This window comes from Sparus aurata, chromosome 24, assembly GCF_900880675.1.
Source record: "Sparus aurata chromosome 24, fSpaAur1.1, whole genome shotgun sequence".
Lineage (NCBI taxonomy): Eukaryota > Metazoa > Chordata > Actinopteri > Spariformes > Sparidae > Sparus > Sparus aurata.
In genome coordinates, this window is record NC_044210.1 from 9,116,217 (window position 1) to 9,138,023 (window position 21,807).

Consider the following 21,807-nt stretch of genomic DNA (forward strand, 5'->3'; position numbering starts at 1 on the left):
TGCTCATATTTACTGGCAGCAGAGATTAAAGGATCCTCAGCGATTTCATCACAGCAGTACACCGGCCACAACAGAGTATACATTAGGAAATAAGCAAATAATCCTTATGTAAAACGAGTGTATAGTGTTAATTTCCCCTCGTGCATGCTTCTTGTCGCTACATGAGAGCTTGAGCCATAAATGAACGAACAGAGGGGTTCTGGAAACAGGAAGAAAGCAATTTTGTAAGATGTTTTTTTATACTAAAAGGAATTTTGGAAGTCTTCCCGGGTGTGTTCGCCGATGCTCACTGTGTTCCAGTCCAGACTCCATTTATATCATACCAGATCCAAAGAAATGCCACAACAGACGAAACGTACAGTACTACAGGGATTTTGTAATACACAGACGTCACGCGGCGTATTTTGAGAAATTGCACGGCAGTGATCATTTTAAATACAGCAACAATTTCTCCACAGTGGTGTCACAACAACAGCAGTGATGTCACAACAGAAGTGTTATGCTGAAATTTGGGGAAATTAAGTGATTTCATTTGAAAAGAATCTCTAAAAATAAGTTACAGCAGGAACAACTCATTGTACATCAACATCCCACCAACACATCCGTGTGCATGGAGCTGTGGAGCAACACTTGTCAAAGGGTTTGAACGTCGCGACAGACGCCTTTTGTAGCCTTTTCAAAACCAAAAACATAAGAAAAAAGTTGATCGTTTGCTCCAAATAATCCTGTAAATGTTAGCATGCTCAGATAACTAGCTTACAACCAACAGAAACCGAACCAAGGCCAAGAGCTGCCGAGGTGTTACTTCCAAGACCAAGAGTTAGCATTTGCTACATGGTGGCAACAGGTTATGTTCAAAAGATGAAAGCTCTGTCCACGACTAGCACATCCGATGTGTGGGAACTGATCCTGGATGCTAACTGTATCAGAATGTTGTCTAACATTAGGGGCTGTGTCCTGCCATTTATTTAGCACTTTAATGTTAAAAGTGAACAAAATGTTTCTTGTTGTTTCTCGTTAGCCTTTTAGCTTGATGTCATGTATGTAGCCTTAGCTGCACTTTTGAAGGCGTTCCTGTCAAGTCCAGGCTCTGGGGACCCCACAGAGCGAAAGATTTGCACAATTTTACACCCTGTAAGTCAAAATCAGCCTCTGACAGTGTATTCAGTTGTCATTATTAGTCAATGGTGCATGTTTTCTCCTTGCTGAGCACATATTAGCTCAATTATCTACCCGGCTAAAGTAATTTCAGAGAGTGAAACTGTGTGTTGTCTTGAATGAGGGACTCGTTATTTACTTTATTTGCGTGAGAAGACATACATGCATGTATTCACACGCACTCTCACATACAGTATGTCAACAGGGGTCACTCAGTAGCTCAGCTGGTGTGAAATAACAGCTCTCCTTGTTCTGAAACTGGAGTACCTTCAGACTGAAGCCCCCTGCTGCTGCCAGGCAAAGATCAAGGCTGAGAACCAGGAGCGGGGGCAGTTAGTTAGGCAGAATTCTGCCGGAGGTCAAACTACCATCTGACATGTTCTGTTCAACTAAACGTATTTTATTTTAGAAAGGCACTTTGAGGATTTTATTTAGTCATAGCCGTGACACAAAAGACAGGGTAGTTAAAGGATGATTTAAAGATTAAGTCAATGTCAGTTTTTTTTTTCTCACTTATATAAAGAGCCTCAATTTTATTGGTACCAGGGCCCAGATGGCAGCAAAATGATATTCTCATTCATCCCTGGTGCTTTCGCTTGTTTTTGAATAAAGAACAAAAGACACATCCATCGCTATTTCTCCCTGAACTGGTTTGAATCTGCCCTCAATTTCCCAGTCACGGTGACTAACCGTCGAGGAAATCCCTCTCAAGCTGAACAAGTGAGCTTGTGCTGCGGTTTGCCCCGGCAGTAAATGTCAGTGCGCCGCTGATTGAATGCACGTCGACAGAGATAACTGTGGGGCAGCCGGCTGTCAGGGCAGAGGGAGAGCGGCCCAGTGACCTAGACTCGTCACACACCTCCAGCACTGCTGGCCCACTGGCCATAACAACAATCCACTTCAGACCTGGATCAGATTCTATTATTCGTTACTCACTCTTAATCATCTTGAGACCTGCTTGCCGATGAGAAGCAGATTTTCTTTTATCATAGTGGTAAACTGTTACCTGCAGTTGCCTAATGTTTCTGGAAATTGTTGCGGCACTACGGCAAATCCCTCTCATTCGGTGCTCCGAGAAGAGAGCTTTTCCACACAGGATGAGTTATGCGCACCGGTGCGTGACCCAGACCTGAACTGTGCCGATTATCACAGACAGCGATGGCTGCTTGCCTCACAAAACACACGCAGATGTGAGTTTATCACTGGAAACTACAGTGTTGCTGCTTTGAGGTATTTTTATGTATAAATAATTCAAATTTATATATTGCTTTAAAAATATATGCTGTTTCAAAGTCAGCGGCCCCTGTTTATTTTAAGAGCTAACACATTGAACTGCTTTGACAATAATGCAAGGTAGATGTGTGCTGACCTAGTTGTGTAATAAAGCATGATGGGAATACAGATCAAGTTCATTCAGTATTTATCTCAAACAATATTAATTAAAGGCAGAGCTTGTAAGAATTTTAGCTGAAAGACATTTAAGATAATAACTAAAATTCTCGACTGAATGCGAACAAATAACAGTTTTGACATTGTGATGTATTCTGGAGTTATTATGCTAACCAGCTAGCATCAAGCTCCCACTCTGCTAACTGCACGGCTAACTGAGCTAACCAGCTAGCAGCAGCGGCAGCTGTTTACCCCAATGATTTGCTGCCTTGTATTTGTTGTATTGAATTGCAGCTTTAAAATGTAAATGTAAATCATTATTTGTTGTTGTTAAATGGAGTTCATCACCAGGACTCAGACTCTAGTTGCCCTCAATGACTTGCATTTATACAGTTGTCACATACGTCCACTGAGCCGCTAGAAGCCCCTCACTTTCCAAGGGCATCTCTGCATTATTTTATTGTATGTGACAGGCAGTGAAGATGGTGGGCTGCTACATACGCGGTGAGGAGGTTCCCAAGGGATATATACAGTACTTGAGCTTATTGACGTTTCACTCAAGGATACCTCAAGATCATCTCCGAAACACAGCTGATGCCGAGCTGTACTGTTGACCCACACTTCTTTCAAAATAGGGGTCCTGCGGTGCTTAAGTGGGTCTGCCTCTAAAGCCACCAGAGATAAACAAGAGCACAGTTAAAGTAAATGTCCCTCATGGAAATTTACAAGATGCACAAGATGTTGACAGCACCATGTGACCAGAAACAGGTGGTACCCTCATTTCTATTCTGGGAGCCATGTACAGTATTTGGGCAACTGTCAGCTGATCCAGTTAACAGTAGGACAGCTAGACTGTGTTTTCATCTGAACAATGGCCGAAAAAAAAAAAAGATTAAGAAATTTGAAATAAATCTTAGAAGCAACAAAGATGATAATGATATCTGGGTTGTGTTTTCCTTTAAGATGTTGCTGTGTGTCGTCAATCCGCACAGTCTCACTTTGGCCCAAATGTGTGGCTGCACCAAAGTCAGATTGGCAACGCTGCAGGCTGTAGCAGAGTGCGGCACACACACACACCACACACACACACACACACACACACACACACACACGCCCACACACACACACACACACACACACACACACAAAGGCAGTCAGCCTGAATAAAACTGGAGAAGGGTGCAGGGGCACAGTGTGTAAACACCTCAGTTAATGTGGTTTTGCTCACTGTCTCCTCTCTTATGGACCTCTCAATCTCAGCAAGACGAATGTATTTTAAAGAAAAAGAAATTCAAACTAAGAATTTTAATGTTTCTAATATTAATGAGGTAATGGTACAAACTCAGAAATATGCATTTTTTCCATGAGTGAATAAACAAGCTGTTGTCAGAGGAATATAAGGTCCAGAACACTGTTTGAAGCTAGAAAGGTGGCAGGGTCCGCCACATGTAAACAAAGGAAATCGGTGTTGTCCTTTGAGGTCAGAAACACAAAACAAAAAGCACAAATTGACTGTTTTGCAACCCATCCAGGTAGACTCTTTCGATTCCGACATGAATTTGAATGAGGTCAAATGCATATGGTACAGAGATGGCAGCCAAATAGCAGTGCTATAGTGTGTAAAATCCCCCTGGCAGTGCTGCGTCCTGGAGGCAGAGCTCCCACACAACAGACGGGACTCCCACCACACAGCCTGCAGGGTGGAGCTGTCTCACTGTTAGGAGAAAAAAAAAAAAGAAAACGCTGCCAGCAACACAGAGAGTCCAATCACTCCATCACAGAGGGGAGAGCTGATGCAGAACGCTGCTGTTTTCCAATTTTTCGTAAAAATTAGCGGTGATGCCGTGTTTGGGAGAGTAGCCCGAAGGCTGAGAGATGAAGTCTTGAGACCAGAAGGGTGCCTGATCACACAGAGAGAGACAGAAACATGTGAATGTGGTGCATTATCAAGCCTGAAGGGAAATCTAGTTTTCATTTGACTCTTTTCTCTGTGTCTGCTCAGAAGGGTCGGGACGACAGCTAATGTGTTTTTTCCGGCTGTGTACGCCACAATAAGTATGTGTATCACTCACAGATAATGAGGGAATCCTCAATGGAAACCACCAAAGCTGCTCACTGGAAAGGAGCAGCATCTGGTACTGGGTTCACTGGGTTTATTGGCTTTCCATGAGTGAGAAATGTCAAATTTGCTTGCTGTAGAAGAAAATCAGCTATGCGTGTGAATCAATCAATACCTGCTCTTAATGTTCAGCTTTGGGCTCGGTCTCTGTGAGAATTGAGTGAAATGTCTATAAAACATAAAGGATGATGATGATAATAAGGTGTCCTGCTGTGTCACCTTGAGATCAAATTTGACTCCACGTGAGTTACAGTTACAGTTACCAAACTCCTGTATGGTATAGTCATTGTATTGTTTCCTTTGCTCTTGCTCTGAGCAGTAAAATGCAAAACAACTTCTTTTTGGCGTCCATGTTGCTCCCTTATTCTGACATTAAACAAGCTGGAAGGACAACCTCCCAACTTCCGAGAAGCATCATTGGACATGGTCAATGTTTTTATGGATCCCACTGATTTTTTGTCACCCTAATCCTAAAACCCTAATCCAGCTGCCTCTAGCCAATCTCTCCCCTAATGCCTGAACCAACCAAACAAATAAACAGTGTCAACCAATCAGAGACAGAGTAGGGATGGGTTTGGCAAGAAAAGCAGTAACGCCCCTAGAACTAATTTACTCTCTAATCAAGAGCATTTGTATTGTTTTGTATGTGCACAGTGGAGCTTCTGCGCTGTGCTGGAAGCCGGTCATTAGTTTAAGTTGGTAGACTCCATTTTTAAACTAACATTAGCCACTGTCGCTCTCCGTTAGCAGCACGGAGAGAGACTGGGCAGATCTCATTTTTCATGTCATGTTACAATTCCCTCACATATTGCCAGTAAGAAAAGTGATTTACATATGTAAATTGCCACAAGTTATTATACAGAGCCCATTTAAAACACAAATTATTTTGAATATTGTGCTTATTCAATTCCATTTAATTTAATTTTTGGCCTTGAACCAAAGAAAATAGACTCAATTTTTAATCTGTCACAATGTATTCATCGGTAAGACAGATCTGTGTTTACTTTTCACTAATCCCCCTTCTTCTCAATGCTAATTGTAGTTAGCAGTTAGGCTATAAACAAACATTATAGGTTAATTTCCTGTCCTCTTGTGGGAATGTATGTTATCTAAATGTCTATTAATTAATTTATTTAATTTGAGGTTGTGGTATTTAAATCTTTCATTTATATGAACAAATCAACAAAAATCACTGGCCTTAAAGGAGAATGTAGTCGTGTGACGAGATGCACTCTGGGATATTTGGCCCTAAACCAGGAAGTGACTTCTCCCAGATTTGAATTTCGCCCAATTTTTTAATGTTAGAAAAAAAAAAGCAGATGGACATTTTAAAATGTCTGCCCTTGTTGCATGTTGACAACACAGTGACATTTACTGGCATTTGTTGAGCACGGAGCGGGTGTAGGTTTTAAGCCTCTTAATCTATCACTGAAAAGGTTATTTTGTTTTGATGTCCCGGTGATTTTAAAAAAATAAATAAAAAAAGAAAGGGAAAAAAAGTGAATAAACTTCAGTCTTCGGTATATTTTATTGTTAATCATCTTGTATTTAAATGGTAGGGCAGTTGTGGTCCGAAGGGGGGCGCCATGATGGAGGACGGGCCGGGCCGGCAGGCTGCTGCTGTGTGGACGCTCGCGGGAGGGACGAGCCTCGTGCAGACCGCTGCCATTGGCTCGTGCGACGTTATAAATACAGGCAAATGGCATTTACCGGCTCAGAGCAGGCGGAGACACAGGGGGAGGCAGGCAGAGAGGCAGGGAAGCAAGTTGGGAGGCACCTCGACCGCATCTGTCGCTTCACCGTACACCTCGACGACACCAGAGGACTGGACTCATTATTTTGACACTTAATCCCGACGGGAAATCAATGAAGGAGAGACGCTCGTGTCAGAAATCATCTCTGAAATCCGGCATGGATCCCAGTCAGAGTGTGAAGTGTAAGATAGTGGTGGTGGGGGACAGCCAGTGCGGGAAGACCGCCCTGCTTCACGTGTTCGCCAAGGACTGTTTCCCTGAGGTGAGACCCTGCGGGCTGACGAGCGTGACGCCAATTAACCTGCTTTTATTAACACACCAGGCTGTTATGACCAAAACCAAACCTTTATGGAGATGGATGTGTCAGATGGGAGTAATGCTCCAATAATGATGAAGGACATGTGTATTACCTCTGTGATTCATGCATGTGTTGGCTCTAATCTTTACATTAAAACTGTGCTTGTAGATTCAAGTTGAGCATGTACAGGTAGTTAAAAAACTGCAGCAGCACACACATATGTAGTTTCACTCCTCTGTTTACAAGCTTATTTACTGTCATTTTCAAAAGTTTAAACACTCCATTTCTGATGCCTCCCCCTCTTTCCTGCAGAGCTACGTCCCCACCGTGTTCGAGAACTACACAGCCAGTTTTGAAATCGACACTCAGAGGATTGAGCTCAGTTTGTGGGACACCTCAGGTAATTACGCCCTCCCTCCCTCCACCTCCCTCTCTTCACCTCCCTCTTGTCTTGCCTGCTCCATGGTTCGGTGTCACTGGAGGTCAGTTCTGGTGCAATGTGTGGACATGTCCAAACATGCAGGTCGCTTGTGCCAAAAAGCTTCCTGTGACCCCTGTGGACATGCTCTCCTGCTGATAAGAAATGATCCAATGGAGCAACAGTTTCAATCCGGGTTTGGCCACATCCTCTTAAATTAAAGGAGCACTGTGTAGTTTTTTGGAAGAATCTTTATTGATTGATTTGTATTTATTTTTTATGCGCAAACAAACTAGAGAAACAGACTCAAAATGAATATACAAACTGACCATAGAGGATAAACCATTTCATACAGTTTTACTTTGTTTATATGTGGCGGACCCTGCCACCTTTCCAGCTGCAAACAGATCAGTTATGGAAACAATAACTATTTATGTGTTTGTATTATTCCCATCATTATTATTGTAAATAGTCAAATCCTGTCTTTAACTTTCTTCTCCAAAACTACATAGTGCCCCTTAAATGCTACGTGCTGAGGTATTTCCCTTAAAATGTCTAAAACCTTGAGCTATAAAGAGGCTCAGGCTTGCATTTTTTGAATAATGAAATTAATCTCTGACCCATTTTAATCAATAAAGCTGGGTTAATCCTTTCTCTGGAGTCTGGAGTCGCAGCTCCTACAAGCCAGGCACGTTCTCCGCTCGCACTGTGAAAGCTGATCACCTTTTACCTACATAGAAAATGGTTAGTCTTATAGCTTTAAGTGTTAACACAGAAATGCATCAAAGTGCTGCGTTTTTTTGATTTATGAATTCCTCGCGGCTGAGCAAAATCGAAAGCAGAAACAGGAAAGGAACGATAATAACAGGCTGAACGGAGCTCATATTCATACATCTGGAGAACATACTTTGAAATTCTCCCCATTGGGGTTTTTGGGAAAGTTTTGTTGTGCAACACGTGTACTGACTCTCTGGGTTTTATCGCTTTGTTGGTCGGACTTTGTATTCGGGGTCCAAACCAGCTGCTGCGTCCCCTGTGTTGTGTGTGTGTGTGTGTGTGTGTGTTGTGTGCTTAAATGTGTGTTTGAGTGTAAACAAACCCACTTTCCCATCCATCAATGCCCAAGCAGTGAATAGCACAGCAGTCAGGCGTGAGTGAGGCGTATGTTGCGTGTGTGCGAGCATTTGGTGTGCGTGGTAAGAGTGTGTGTGTGTGTGTGTGTGTGTGTGTGTGTGTGTGGGTGTGTGTGGGTGCGATGGGCGGGGACAAGCAGACGGCCAGCTGTTGCGGGTCTCTGGCCTGGAATTCCTGAGCGATGTTTGAGTAACTTTCCCGAATGTGGAGATCAGCATGGAAAAGTTCGTCCTCCTCGGAAGAAACATAGAAACAGTCAGTTTGCTAGCATTTTATAGCAAGATTGTAAATGTACAGTTAAGTAAACATTAGTTCATAGTTATTTCACTGTTAACAACCAATGAAATGCTTTACAAACAATTATTTGAGCAGTTGTTTATGTAAAGTTGAACCACTATATATAATACTTTGTGAATGTTTACTAAATACTTCTTGTTTAATAATAAACACAAATATTTGGATGTAAGTGAGGTTTATAAACCATATCATTACTTAGTAAATGTTTTACAAAGCATTTCATTCTTCGTTTACAGTGAAATAACTATTAACTAAGCATTAGTTACCATTAATTAATGATGCTTACTGTAAAGTTTTACCATCAATTTGAACAAATTCAGATTTCACCTAAATTTTGACAACAGTTGGGTCTCATCTGGACAGCAAAAGCTGCTACATAAAGTCAGATATTTACAGTTTCAGAATCAGCACATAGTCCTCATTTTCCGGCGCTGTAACAGCACAAGTGAGCAAAACAGGGAGCTCACATTTCAAATTCTTCCACCCCTACAGAATGTGTGTTTTTGTTGAAGTGGAGAGGCGAAGAAATGAAAGCCGGCCAGAGTGAGAATTTTGTTTTATTGCGCCGTGTTGGCCGGTCGCCTGGAGCCATTTTTCTTTTTCTCTCTGCTTCATAAAACAGCGAGGGGGGGGGGGGGGGGGGGGGTTCCTATTAGATCAGCGGGTCTGAGATGGAGCCAGCCCCCCCACCCACCCCCTCCGCCTTCCTTCAATCCTCACCCCCCACCCAACACACACACACACCCAGTGACTGATTGATACAGCTTTCGGCTTGACTGGTCCCTTTGTAGAGACACCCATCGTCCATGGCCAATCCAATTGATCCGTTATCTCCAGAGGTGTGCTAAGGGGGGGTGCAGTGTGTGTGTGTGTGTGTGTGTGTGTGTGTGTGTGTTTGACCCCAGCATGCAGTCGGACAAAGACCAGGACGCTGAGATGAAGACAAACACTCCATACGTCCACCCCCCTCCCTCACAAACACACACGCACACACTGACGCACACCGTGGTGGTCTTTGTTCTGCTGTGATGAGTGGCCTAATGAGCAGCCTGGTGTGTGTGTGTGTGTGTTTAAAAGGGAGGGTGATGAGAGTAATTTGGGTCATTAAGGTAAATGCCTGCCAGTTGTATTGCCTTCCATTTGTCCCCCACCCTGCTTGTCGGTGCTAGCTTTGCCTCCCCTGACTGAGGGTGGGGCCCGTCGGGTCCGCGGCGCAGCCTTTGATGCTGCGCACTCCTTTCACCGGCAGAGGAAGTGGTTTATGCTGTCTGTCTGTCTGCCCACCTGCTCGTCTAAATGAGCTGCAAAGGTGTTTGTTTGCGAGTCAAACTGGAGGATAGGAAGAGATAGTGAAGGTAAACAGAACAACCCCTGTGGCTCAGTGCCTGTGTGCCCGAGGCCCCCTCTCATTTTCCTGAGTTGAAAGAGCAAAAAATCCATCTGAAAACCCATAACTAGGTATTCTCAGACAGGGCTGCTAAAAACAGCAATTTTCATTTTTGACAATTGACAATTTCGTTTTTTTCCCCCCTTTTTTGTGCTTTGGAGTTTAGTTTTCACAATCCCCGATTTAATATACAGCCATATTAACTGGATCAAACATTGATTTTTTGGGGCTACATGGAGGCTGGACAGCAAGATGTCAACACAACACTGACTATTTGCCAATGACTATTAGCAGTCGGTTGCTTATGTACACATCAAGCAGAGCTGAATAACATTAGCATTTCATTAGGCTCATAAATGTATGTCCGGTATTCCTGTTTGCACCAGCTCGTGAGGGAAACATCTGTCTCTTTAGCTGCTAAACGTTACATTATGTTCACAAGCTAGTTGCTACCTTTCCTTCTGTCGTTTACTGTGTTTGTTAATGCTCTTTAAACAGGCGTTTGCTGTGCGTGAAACCAAAACAACAAGTTTTAGGCTGGGGAAACCAAAACAATTAGCTGAAAGATGCTAAATGTATCTTATTATAACATGATAAATGTAAGTCTAGTATTCCTTTTAGCTCTGGGTTTTCTCTCTGCACCAGCTCCTGAGGGGAAAGTTGTGGCTATTTAGCTGCTAAACGTTCTGCAATGTTAACAAGCTATTCGCTAACTTTCTTGCTGCTGCCCGGTGCTGTTCTGTTTGTTTTTCTTTGTGCTATGAGAGCACTCAAAGTGAACCAAGACAGCTAAGTTTCAGGCCGGGAAATGAAAACAATGAGCTGAAAGGGGCTAAAATGATCTGACAGGGTCGGGTGTCTAATTCTCAGGCGACCCCTTTTGACACAGTCACCTGAGCCATTGTTTATATTAAACATTGATTAAAGCAGCTTTTAAATTTTCTGTCAAATCAACTAATCGTTTCAGCAGTAATCCCAGGCTCATGGGAGGTCGTTTCCAACAGATTTTGCACGTTTGCGCTTGTGAAATAATCATAATGTTCTTGCGGAGTTGATTGCAGGAAACTTGGAATTAGTAGCTTAGCATTTAGTACTTCATATTTAGAGATGTTTGTTATAATTTTCTAAAGCTAGGACACATAAAAGCTTCACTAAAAACACAGGAACTCTTTGGCATTTCCACATCAAGGACTCCCGATGAGACACTTGTGTTAGACTCCAAGGATCTCATTCGATGGTATTTATCCTCGGGAACCTTCAGGGATAGTTCTTGATGTTTTTGTTTGGAGCTGATTTGAACAGCTGCCATCCTTGCGCATTAAAACATGACCCACTTTGACAAACAGGAAGAGAAAGTCAGGTAAAAAGGAGTTTGCGAGGAAGACACAGGATGACACGGTTTGGTCAGAGCAGCCCAGATGATCACATCCTTCTGTAGGTTTCTCGAGCATGTTGCATGTGCCGATTCGCCCCGTAATGCCGGACAGCTTGGCTATGGGACGTTTCCATGCGCCCAGTAAGCCCCTCGGCCGCTCACACACACTGTGCCCCCTCCACTCCTCCGTCGGCAGCCATTGTTGCACTGGATCACATTTCTGGGCTCAGCGAATTGGAGCCGCATGTCTGGCATTCCTCAGACTAAAGGTTTCTACTTCCTCCTCCACAAAGACCCCTATTGTACCCAGCAGGCCCAGATCCTTGGCGGGGTGAAAGAGAAGTGGCGTGGTTCACTAAAGCCCTACCTCATTTCTAAAAGGGAAATTGAATCACACTGGAATTTGCCGGCTGGCGAGGGAGCACTGAGCCGTTGTTGGATATACAGTGTACGAACTAAAGGACATTGGAATTCTGGGAGAGATTAATGGACTTCCTGTCCGCTAATGTCATGGAAATACAGTGTGATGTTCCACCTGACATTAAAATCTGTGTCCGGTCTTGACACTGAACACTTTGCATTCTTGGCTCTCCGTGCCCTGCTGTTCACCTGCTCAAATGTGCTGCCCGTTAGACTTCGTTGGTGTTTTTGTGCTGGCTGTAATGTGGTAGCACTTGATTCACACTTCTTTGTTTACGTGGCTTTGAGTGTCCTTAACAGCAGCTACAGAGCTCATTACTATGGATCACCACAGTGTGCTTTAGGTCCATTCACATGCAGATGTTTGGCTTTCATTCAGTTGGATTACCTGAGATGAGATCTGAGAGGAGAGTGTTTGTCTTGTTGAAACCTTCCACAGTAATGCAAAAACACCCGGATCATAAGGAAAGCAAGTTTTGGCCAAACATCTGTATACACTAGGGCCAGGTATATTATTTTTACATATACTTCAATAAATCATTACTTACCAATTTATCTAAACCAGAATTTTGCTGATCTCAAAGTAGGTTATTTAGCTAATAGTAGTCTATGCTCATCAAAATGTAAAATACTGAAGCACTGAGAATGTAGTTACGAATGAATCAGTTTATTCCTCGATCTAAGGTATTGTATCATATATGTACAGGCACTGAAAGTCTTCTGTTAAACAGTATGTATTGTATTTTGTATCATATTAATCATGCCAAAGAAACATATTCTGTTAAGTAACGTGTAATGTTACGTCACAGATTTTGTAAAACATATATTTTCATTTTAGAGTGAAATATTTTATAATTAAATGGTATTGTCATATATAGCGTCTAACATATTGTGGCATAATGTTGCATCGGAACGTAATGTGTTATATGGGTAAGTAACATCACATACAGCTTTATGTTGTATCCAATGGTAACAAGTAGTAACATCGTATCTTGACATCATATTGCAACAATGTGACAATCTACATATATAGTTGGATCGTATATTATTGTGTTGTCACATTGTATCATAGCATATGTAAATGGTACCATTGTGTGATCATGCTGTAGAATATTGTGCCACAACACATTATATTGCATCGTAATGCATTGCAATATCCGTTATTGTGTCATTAAGCGTTTGATGTCTTTTCAAATTTTAAGTGGCAGGACGTCAGTGTTTGCAGCAACAGATATCTTGGTAACCACAGCAACTACAGCAGATATTGGTTCAGGTTACTTCAGTTTAAATTGCTCTCTGTCTCCTCTGTTTGTGTTGAATGTGTCTGGCTGCCGAGAGGTTATATATCGGAGCCGGTTGGTGTAGGGTAGCTCGACGTGCCTGTTGGTGTTTGTTGTTTCCACAGGTGTTCCCGAAGGCTTCATGTCTCTCTCCACACACACACACACACACACACACACACACACACACATGCTCGCCGCCCCTCTGCTCCGTTTTGCTCAGCAATGTTAGCTATGCAGTAAATCAGCAGGCCTGCAGACCTGTTGCCATACCTCCAGACTGTCAGACGCAGCTGGCTTACCTCAGGACTCTGTGTGCTTGTGTGAGATAAAGTACATTTCCATGTCAGTAAGCCGTTTGTGTAAAGGCTTCCTACAGGTATTTGGATGTCTTGCACATCATGGAGCATTTAAGAAACGGTATCCCAGACAGGCAACATCCAGAAATGTTGGATTTGGGGTTGTTTTTTTTTCCCGGTGGAAGTAAGGGAACATCTGGGAATTTAAATAATGACTCACGTTACATGAATAGAGCAGTGTGCATTTTCCAGCTCGTTTCATGTGTATTTATTGCATTAAGCGATGCCTTTCATCCCAGCTGTTGTGGAAACGAGCCTGAAAAAGCACATTAGCAAACCAGGAAGGAAGGACATTTTTATACATCTTGGAAAGGGACCCTACTCGGTCATGGAAAGCCATTTGTGTTTTTTCGTCAGGACCACAGTGGAAGTTGGGTATTGTTTCACGTTATAGCACAGCATCCTCTAATGTCAGCGTGTATGACAGTGTTCGTTTGCTGTGAGCGAGGCGCAAGGGAGGATATGTTCAAGAGGAGGCGAGGGGGCTGGGGAGTGTGTGTCACTGTGTGTTTAAAGGACAGGGAGGGTGGACAGGGCGTGTGTCTTCCTTCCAGATTTAGAGATCCTGTGGGAGAACAATGACAGGAGCTAATTAGATGACAGTCACCAGGTCTTTGTGCGCGAGTGTGTATACTGTGTGTGCGCGCTAGCCGTGGGATTTCCTCTTATCTTTCCAGTTGGCAGGAAGATGACCTCGAAGCGGAGTTTAGTCTCAGATGCAGGCTCTAACGCAGTTACGACTGCTGTAAACGGCAAACAAGAAGGAAAACGTCTCCTATTAGAAGCCTCCTGAAAACCATTAGACCTGTATACACACACTTCACCGCGCCCCATGCAAATTTTTGATCCGCTCTCAAAGTTGCTGCTCTTCATTTTTTTCCTGTTTATGTTGTGCAGCTGGAAATAGTTTGCCGAGATGCACTCAAGGAGCTTTGCAGCTATAAATACTTTAATCTCCAGGTGAAATTTGCAGGGATACGCGCATACACTCAGAGACACTTTTGAAAACAAGACCTCACACATGGCACCCCGCGACTCGGATATGTTTGTTTCATCTCACCAGGGTGGTAAATACAATCAATTCATTGGAAAATGTCAAGCGACTGCAGTTCACCCTTTCGGTGGCGGGGTCCTGTTTTTCCTGTGATTGGTTCCAGGCAGCGAGGGCTGAACAAGAAAAGGAAAAAGAAAGAGTGGTTGTGATTGATTGTGAGACAGCCATGAAAAATGGGAAATAAATTCTCGCTGCACATTCCTCATCGCCCGGTACTTCCTGTGTTGTGTCTGCTCAGTGTCAAGACGTTTTGTTTAGGTGGTTCAGGTCACCTATCAGGCAGCTTTCCTCGAGATCCTCGGAGAGCGAGTGGAAACGGAGAAAAGTCACTGGGAAACGACGAGCCTGTGCCCATCTGAAACGCATTATGTTTAGATCAAGACATTAAAAATGAATTCTTGTGTGTAGTTCCTGGCGGCTTTACTTCCCTGACAGTCAGTTTTTCATACAGTAAAATCCATTAAGACAGAATTAGCTACTTCCTGGATGGCCTGCGTGTATTGGCATTTGAGGACATGATGCTTTCAAATTCAGGGTTTGAGCCTTAGCACGCCGTTGTGTCACTCGCATTGTCCCTTCAGTAATAGCCCCAAATAAAATCCGGGGCTGTGAAACTGGTAGCCTGTAGACGTTTATGGCAAATCAGTCTCTGTAGCCAAATGTGGTTTGTTAGCGAGAAACGCCAGCTCTGTGCTGTTTTCATATTTAAAATGTTAGCAAGGATTTTATCTTTTTGCTGTCTACATCGAGGACAAAGAGATTTATTCCCATAAGATGATCTAACATTAGTTATGCATGATTTTCCAGCCCTCTGCTATAGCTAGCAAGCATTCAAGTAGACTATTGACTGACAGCTAATGCTAGCTTGTCTTGTCAGTATGTTAAATTAAAATATTTGCTGATGTTAGCATTTAGCTAAGCAGCCAATGAGCAAATGGGGAGCTGTCAGTCATTATTTAGATGATATCTCGAGCTTTAATTGTCATACATGAAATCCTTGTCATCACTGAATATAACTCTGCTTTTAAAAGAATTGATAATCATGAAAATGTAATTATCTGCACAGAAATGTAGCAATTGTGAACACAGTGTGAGCTACAGATGTTATGTCAAGTTCTTTAATGGCATAAATATTGATTGTGGCACAAATAAGGAGTAATTTCTATTAATTATCATATAATTTTGATGTTATTTTGTTGCATTTGGTGGGTTTGCAGTTTTGAGACAATGGTTGACCCCTAGACAAGTTTTGAATCCCCCCATTTGACCTCCGAGCTCAAACACTGACAATGCCTGATAATGGAGACAGATACAGTTCAGAGTTCTGTGTGCGGCAACGGTTCGTTTACTGTGCACACATCAGCTGGTGTCATACTTTGTTCTGCGCTGCCCAGGCCTGGAAGGAAGCGTGGATTGTTTAAATGGTGTCGTCTCCCATCCAGACTGTTTAGATTAGGATAACTAGATCCCTGTGTGTGTGTGTGTGTGTGTGTGTGTGTGTGTGTGTGTGTGTGTGTGTGTGTGTGTGTGTGTGTGTGTGTGTGCGCGTGTGTGTGACAGTGAATTCCAGGCCCCTTTTTTTTTCCACAGCAGTGTTTGGAAAGGACCTCCCAGGGGGACCTTCAGTTACCAAAAACAAAATTCTCCAGATTTTTGGCAGCCGCTTGTGTGTGGTCAGCTCTAGCTTGTCATGTGATCTTGACTCACCTTGACATGACGCCACCCTCTCCTCCTCCCCGCGTCCTCCCCCCCTTCCTCTCCGGAGATGTTTGAGTCTGGCGGAGAGATGGGCGTCTCCCTCACACATGGCTTCAATTTTAGAGGAGGGAGTCACTTCCTCGCTCTGAAGTTCTCTGTTTCTCTGGAGAGGATTTCTTCAACAAGTGATCTTGTGGTAGTCAGCACATATTTTCTACTGATGCGGCGTTATTTGTTTTTCTCGCTTGGTTGCCATGGATTATGGCTGAGCTGCAATCATGTCATGTGAGAATAACTGTCAGAAGAGCTTTGGAGTGTAAAGCGATGATCTGGCCGTGTTCATGCATTCTAGTTTAACGTTTTATGTAGTCACTGCCCCTCGCTTTAGGTATTTCTTTTTCAGTACTACTTGATTACTTTGATTAAAAGAACGTTCTTGAACCAGAAAAAACAGGGTTAATCCAGCCTTGGGACACAAGTACAGTTTTATGTCGGTAAAGCATTGATGGCAAGATTTGTACTTGTCCCTGGAGCTGAATCCTTGTTCACAGTATCCCTTAATAGCCTTCAACAGGAAGCTGAAGCCATCATGAGCAGAGTGGTCGAGTGGTTTTCTGCAGGCCAGTCCTAAATTCAGAGGGATGACATGGAAAATTGCATTAACCTGGTTTATGTACATTTGTGTGTGCCCTGCAGCTGAAAAGAGCAGTCAGTTGAATCTGAATTTCTTGTTTTTTCCCTTGTTTCAGGATCTCCGTACTACGACAATGTCAGGCCCCTCTCCTATCCAGACTCCGACGCCGTCCTCATCTGTTTCGACATCAGCCGCCCTGAAACACTCGACAGCGTGCTGAAAAAGGTTTGACGCTCTTTTCTTCTTTTTTTTTTTTATCCCACTTTCATTCAAGAGGTGATCATCAAGCCTTTGATAAGCCTCTCAACTCCAAACATTTCTCTCCTTTGATTTAAGTTTGATCTGCTGACAAAAGCCATGGTGCATTAAACTGGATCAAAAGTCTGGGTCTACAGTCAAGCGATTTTTTTTATGGGGAAGTCTCGGTCACGTCAGATCTCGTGATGTGAAGCTGTAAAGCTGTGGTGTGGCTGGAAAGTCACTGGGTCAAATCACCTCAGGGGCCGGACGGACTTGAGTTGTAGCCACAAGTTTCTCACATGGAGCTGCTGGGTGGTTAACTTATGACTGTGGTTGAACTGGTTGATTCCCACAGGTCAGACTGTGTCCTGAACATAAAGCAAGGCAGCCTCAGTCATCTGACTGTCATGGTACTAAACATGTAAAACCATTGTTCTCTACAGTTAAAATACACCTGACATGTGCTCTTCTTTTGTAAGCAACTTCCTGTTTCCATGGTATTTATTTTAGCTGTCCATGAAAATTGTATTTGGAGTTTTGGCACGTCCGTATGTTGGACCCAATCCAAAACGGACCCAAAAAGAAAAAAAGACAGTCTTAAAGTAATCCAAGAACACACAAGTATGATCTCATTAGACAAACTCGATCCAACAGCAGGACCCAACCCAGAACCAATTGGACTGGGTGTGTTTTCAAACCTATACTTTGTTTGCTCGAGTTCTTTTAGCCAGTTCCATACTGCCTGTCGTTGGAGTCTCATTTGCGATCAACTCAACTCAATAATCTTTGGAATTTTGAGGTCATGGGTGGAGGTTCTTCACTGACCCCACGTCTTTATTTATTCAGCTTAAAACTGAACCGACTGAATCTAGAAATCAGTCACGTTGGTGTTGGCTTGTGAACAGCTGTTCTGTTTTATTCATCTGTTCTGCACACTGTAATCTGTCATTAGCCAGTAATTAGGAACTTGGTGAGCATTTGTTCTGCTTACTGGGCTGTTTGCTCACATGCTTCGCTGTGAGCGTCTGTCTGGTGATCAAACTGTGGGTTTGCTTAATGTTATGATCACTGGAAGGTAGTGTTTCGGGCAATGAGCGTCCAGATTAGGAATTAGCGTTGGTCTAAGCTTTTTAGTCAAGTGGTGTTTGTGCAGACAGAAGGTGATAGACTCACTGTACAGAACAACTTCCTCTTTGGATGTCGATGAACTTGATCCCTTGACCAGCCAGCCAGCCAGCCAGCCAGTCAGCCCTGAGGCACATTAGCCCCAGATTAAAGCCCCTGGAGAAATGCCATTGATCACAGAGCATTTATTGTTGTCAGGGAGGAAACACGGGGATTATTTGTAGTTCCTTTTCAGGGTTCAAAGCGTGAGGGGCTCCAGGAAGTGGCAGCTGTAACCTTTGTACTTAAAGGATGGGTGACGGGGAGTAGAGCTCATGGGATTTTGTGGCCAACATGCATATTTAAACAAATCTTTGAACCCTTTATTGGGTTTAATCATCATCCTCAAGCCTTAGGCTTTGTTGGACCAGAAATTGGTGCTGAATATCAATCCTCTCCTCATATTATACCTTTTTATTTTAGCATTTTTTTTATTTTAGCATCAGTGGTGTTGAATGACTCAAGAAGAAACGTTGAATGTTGCATGATTACAAGCTTTTGTCTTTCTCCACAGTGGAAAGGGGAGATCCAGGAGTTCTGTCCCAACACTAAGATGCTGTTGGTTGGATGTAAGTCAGACCTGCGCACCGACCTGAGCACACTGGTGGAGCTCTCCAACCACAGACAGACACCAGTCTCCTATGACCAGGTATGAATCGATTCGTTGTAACATTTTTAAACGTGAGAAATTTGAATGAAACGAGTAAACCAGTTTCGTGACTGAACTCATTCATGAATAATCACTGATTGTGCACTATGTTAAGCCATGATTAACTGATCCCTAAGAGCGAAAATCCTTCCGTCATTGTTGACGCGAGTGCTAAGAAATGCGCTGACCTCTTGCTAACCTGAGCCTTTTTCGTCCGGTGGTGACTATATTTGACCTCTTCCTCCTCAGGGCTCCAGCATGGCGAAGCAGATCTCGGCGCCCTACATCGAGTGCTCGGCCCAGCAGTCGGAGAACAGCGTCAGAGACATTTTCCACGTGGCGACGCTGGCTTGCATCAACAAGAACAACAAAAACGTCAAGCGCAGCAAGGCGGCCCGCGGGAACAAGAGGATTTCACACATGCCCGGAAGGCCCGACCTGGCGGCGGTGGCCTCGGACCTGCGGAAGGACAAAGCCAAAAGTTGCTCGGTCATGTGACTGATCAGACTGAGGAGGATTAGACTGAGAACGAGGACAGAGCACAGTGCAAGCAGGAAGCTATGGGGCAGCGCTCTTTCCTGCATGTTAAAGACCCCTTATTTGTCTGGAGAGGGGTTTTATAAGCTTCAATTGATGTACATGTTACTGGAATACTCTGCACCAATGAAAACTCAATGCGTAGTAGCGTCCCAACCCATGTGGCCCCCCGCCCCACCAGACGAGGAAGCTATCTGTCAGCGAGCTACCTGCTCGGGGAAGTGACCCGCATCCTCTGGGACGACGGAGCGGATGTGGTCGAGGCTTTCCACACCAACAGGAAACGAGCGGGAGGAGTGATGTCATTAAGGAGATGCTCATTCGTAAAAAGGAAGGGTGTGAGAACATGTGATCTTCTGAATGGGAGCCAAAGCCGGTGATGGGGGTTTGCTGCCTGCGAAAAAAAAAAAAAAAAAAGAGAGAGAGAGGAGCTGCTGTTGTTTGTGCTGGATCAAAGACATTTTGCTCAGAGGGTTATACAACAACTCGTCACGGTAGTTGAACTGATTTACTCTCACCCCTGCTCCTGTAACTGTTAGTGTGTGTGCAGAGGAGCTTAGAGGAGGAATTTCTTAGTCCTGCGTGAAGGAAAACTGGCGCTGTTTGTCCCCCCCCCTGTCTCTGATATGTTGTCAGTATAATGTGAAGTTGTTGGTGTGTAACTGCATCGTTTCATTTTTAGCTTCGTCCCAATGAGTTTCCACCATGATCCCCGAGGAGCCGAACGACTCCTCCGGTCACGCCCGAGCCGTTTGAGTACGTGCACGTTTGTACCAGTCGGACAGCCCGTTTATTTCAACAGCCAGAGATACACGATGACTCTCTGAAGACACATCATGCTAACTGTTCTCCGCGCGGACGGTTCATGGAGTCATGAATAAAATGACTCAAAGCTGTTGTCAGCCTGTTGGATTTGGCCAGCAATTCCTTCAATCTGTGCGCCAAACAAGTGCGATTTGGCCTTTTTTCAGAAATCAGAAATTATTCGCACAACACATTTTGAAACCCTTAATGGACTTTTAATGGGCCCGAAAGCTTTAATTGACCAGCATTTGACTAATTCGAGCAACTGTGTAAAATGTCCAAACAAGGCTGACATCCAGTTCTGAGCTATGAATCATTTTTCCACTGCACTTCAGGGAGGGAGTGGAAATGAGAACAACAATTAAAGCTTGTTTATTAGGCTCCGAAAACATCAGAGCTTTCTGCTTTGCATTTCCCTAAAGTGTTCAGACCCGGCTGTCTGGCAAAATGTTAACAAATGCCCGGTCACACCAGTATTTAAAAATGGCATACATTTGCAATAAAATCATTTCCTGTGAATTTGTGCCATTGACCGTCAGTTAACAGTCTCGACAGTGCTGACTTTTGAGGGAACGGATAATTAGAAAGTCCATGATCGTGGAATCTATTATAGTTAATAAGCTGTGTTGCACCATTCATTTAATGCTAAGTATTTAGTATAAACTCCAAAACTGTTTGCAGACAGAAGTTGATGGTATAAACACATCTTTTAAATAAACCGTGTGAACTTTGTGTCTTGTTAGCAACCAAGCTAATGAGCGTGCTAATTAGCAAACACTCAGCAGACTTAGCCAGTTTGGATAGCTTTGTTCCCCGTCAGTAGAGCTCCGACAATTTATTGATTAGTCGATGGACAGGAAATCAACTGCACTACAGAATAAAAGGTAAGGGAGCTGTTGTATCTGATCTGGCTTGATAGCATTAGCGGTTAGCTCACGAGCAACAGCATATTTTGCAGAACTTTACCACATTCTGGTGTGACCAGGCCTTTTTTCTTAAAATCGGATAATACTATTCCCCCCATGGTCTGTGGGTCTCATTTAAAATGTGTCATGATGTAACAAAAACTTGGTGTCAATTTGAAACGAGACTTTTCCAAAGTGTTTTTAAAAGTTGTGTTTTTTTCTCTCTAACAACAGTGCAATTTAATGAGCTGTTCAAATATCAAAAGGTATTGATGCACTTTTAATCTAACTTTCCAAGTTCCCAATTAGCTTGCTCAAAATGCCAGCGCTGTCACATTAGGCGGCTCAGTGGCCCCAACTCTTATCCTCATTCTTCTAATCTGTTGTCTCTCCCCCATGTACATTATCATGTTTTTTCTTGAATGTTGATGTCACCTTCAATTGTCTTTGCCGATGTTGTTGCCGCAATATTTATTGAATTATATATTTTCCCTTTAGAATAAATGCAAATGGAATTGAAGAAAGTGTGTTTTCTGTTCATTGAGAGAGAAAAAAAATGGTGTAAAATCGAATAAAGGACGGATAGTTTTGCAATCTCACCACTCCACCACAACACCCAGTCCACTCGCAGAAAGCACACCTGTCCTCAATTGAAAGCAGATTGTTGATGAATAAACACTACAGAGAGCCTGATTTGTGAAAACTGTGTTCTCTCAGGATACATTTACACTTCT

General features: G+C 43.3%; 1 protein-coding gene across 1 annotated transcript; it reads left to right on the forward strand.

Moving 5' to 3' along the window:
* The first annotated feature begins 6,298 nt into the window (after positions 1-6,298).
* rnd3a (Rho family GTPase 3a) lies at positions 6,299-21,593 on the forward strand. Its single transcript, XM_030409989.1, has 5 exons — positions 6,299-6,682; positions 7,031-7,118; positions 16,890-16,999; positions 18,693-18,827; positions 19,077-21,593. Exons 1-5 carry the CDS (start codon positions 6,533-6,535, stop codon positions 19,323-19,325), a joined length of 732 nt encoding a protein of 243 aa, XP_030265849.1. The 5' UTR covers positions 6,299-6,532; the 3' UTR covers positions 19,326-21,593.
* Positions 21,594-21,807: the final 214 nt, after the last annotated feature.

Excerpts from the sequence above, each read along its gene's own strand:
- rnd3a (XM_030409989.1), top strand. The coding sequence starts at position 6,533 with ATGAAGGAGAGACGCTCGTGTCAGAAATCATCTCTGAAATCCGGCATG. Across the intron at positions 7,119-16,889 it reads CAGTTTGTGGGACACCTCAG|GATCTCCGTACTACGACAAT; the intron begins GTAATTACGCCC and ends CCCTTGTTTCAG. Across the intron at positions 18,828-19,076 it reads CACCAGTCTCCTATGACCAG|GGCTCCAGCATGGCGAAGCA; the intron begins GTATGAATCGAT and ends CTTCCTCCTCAG.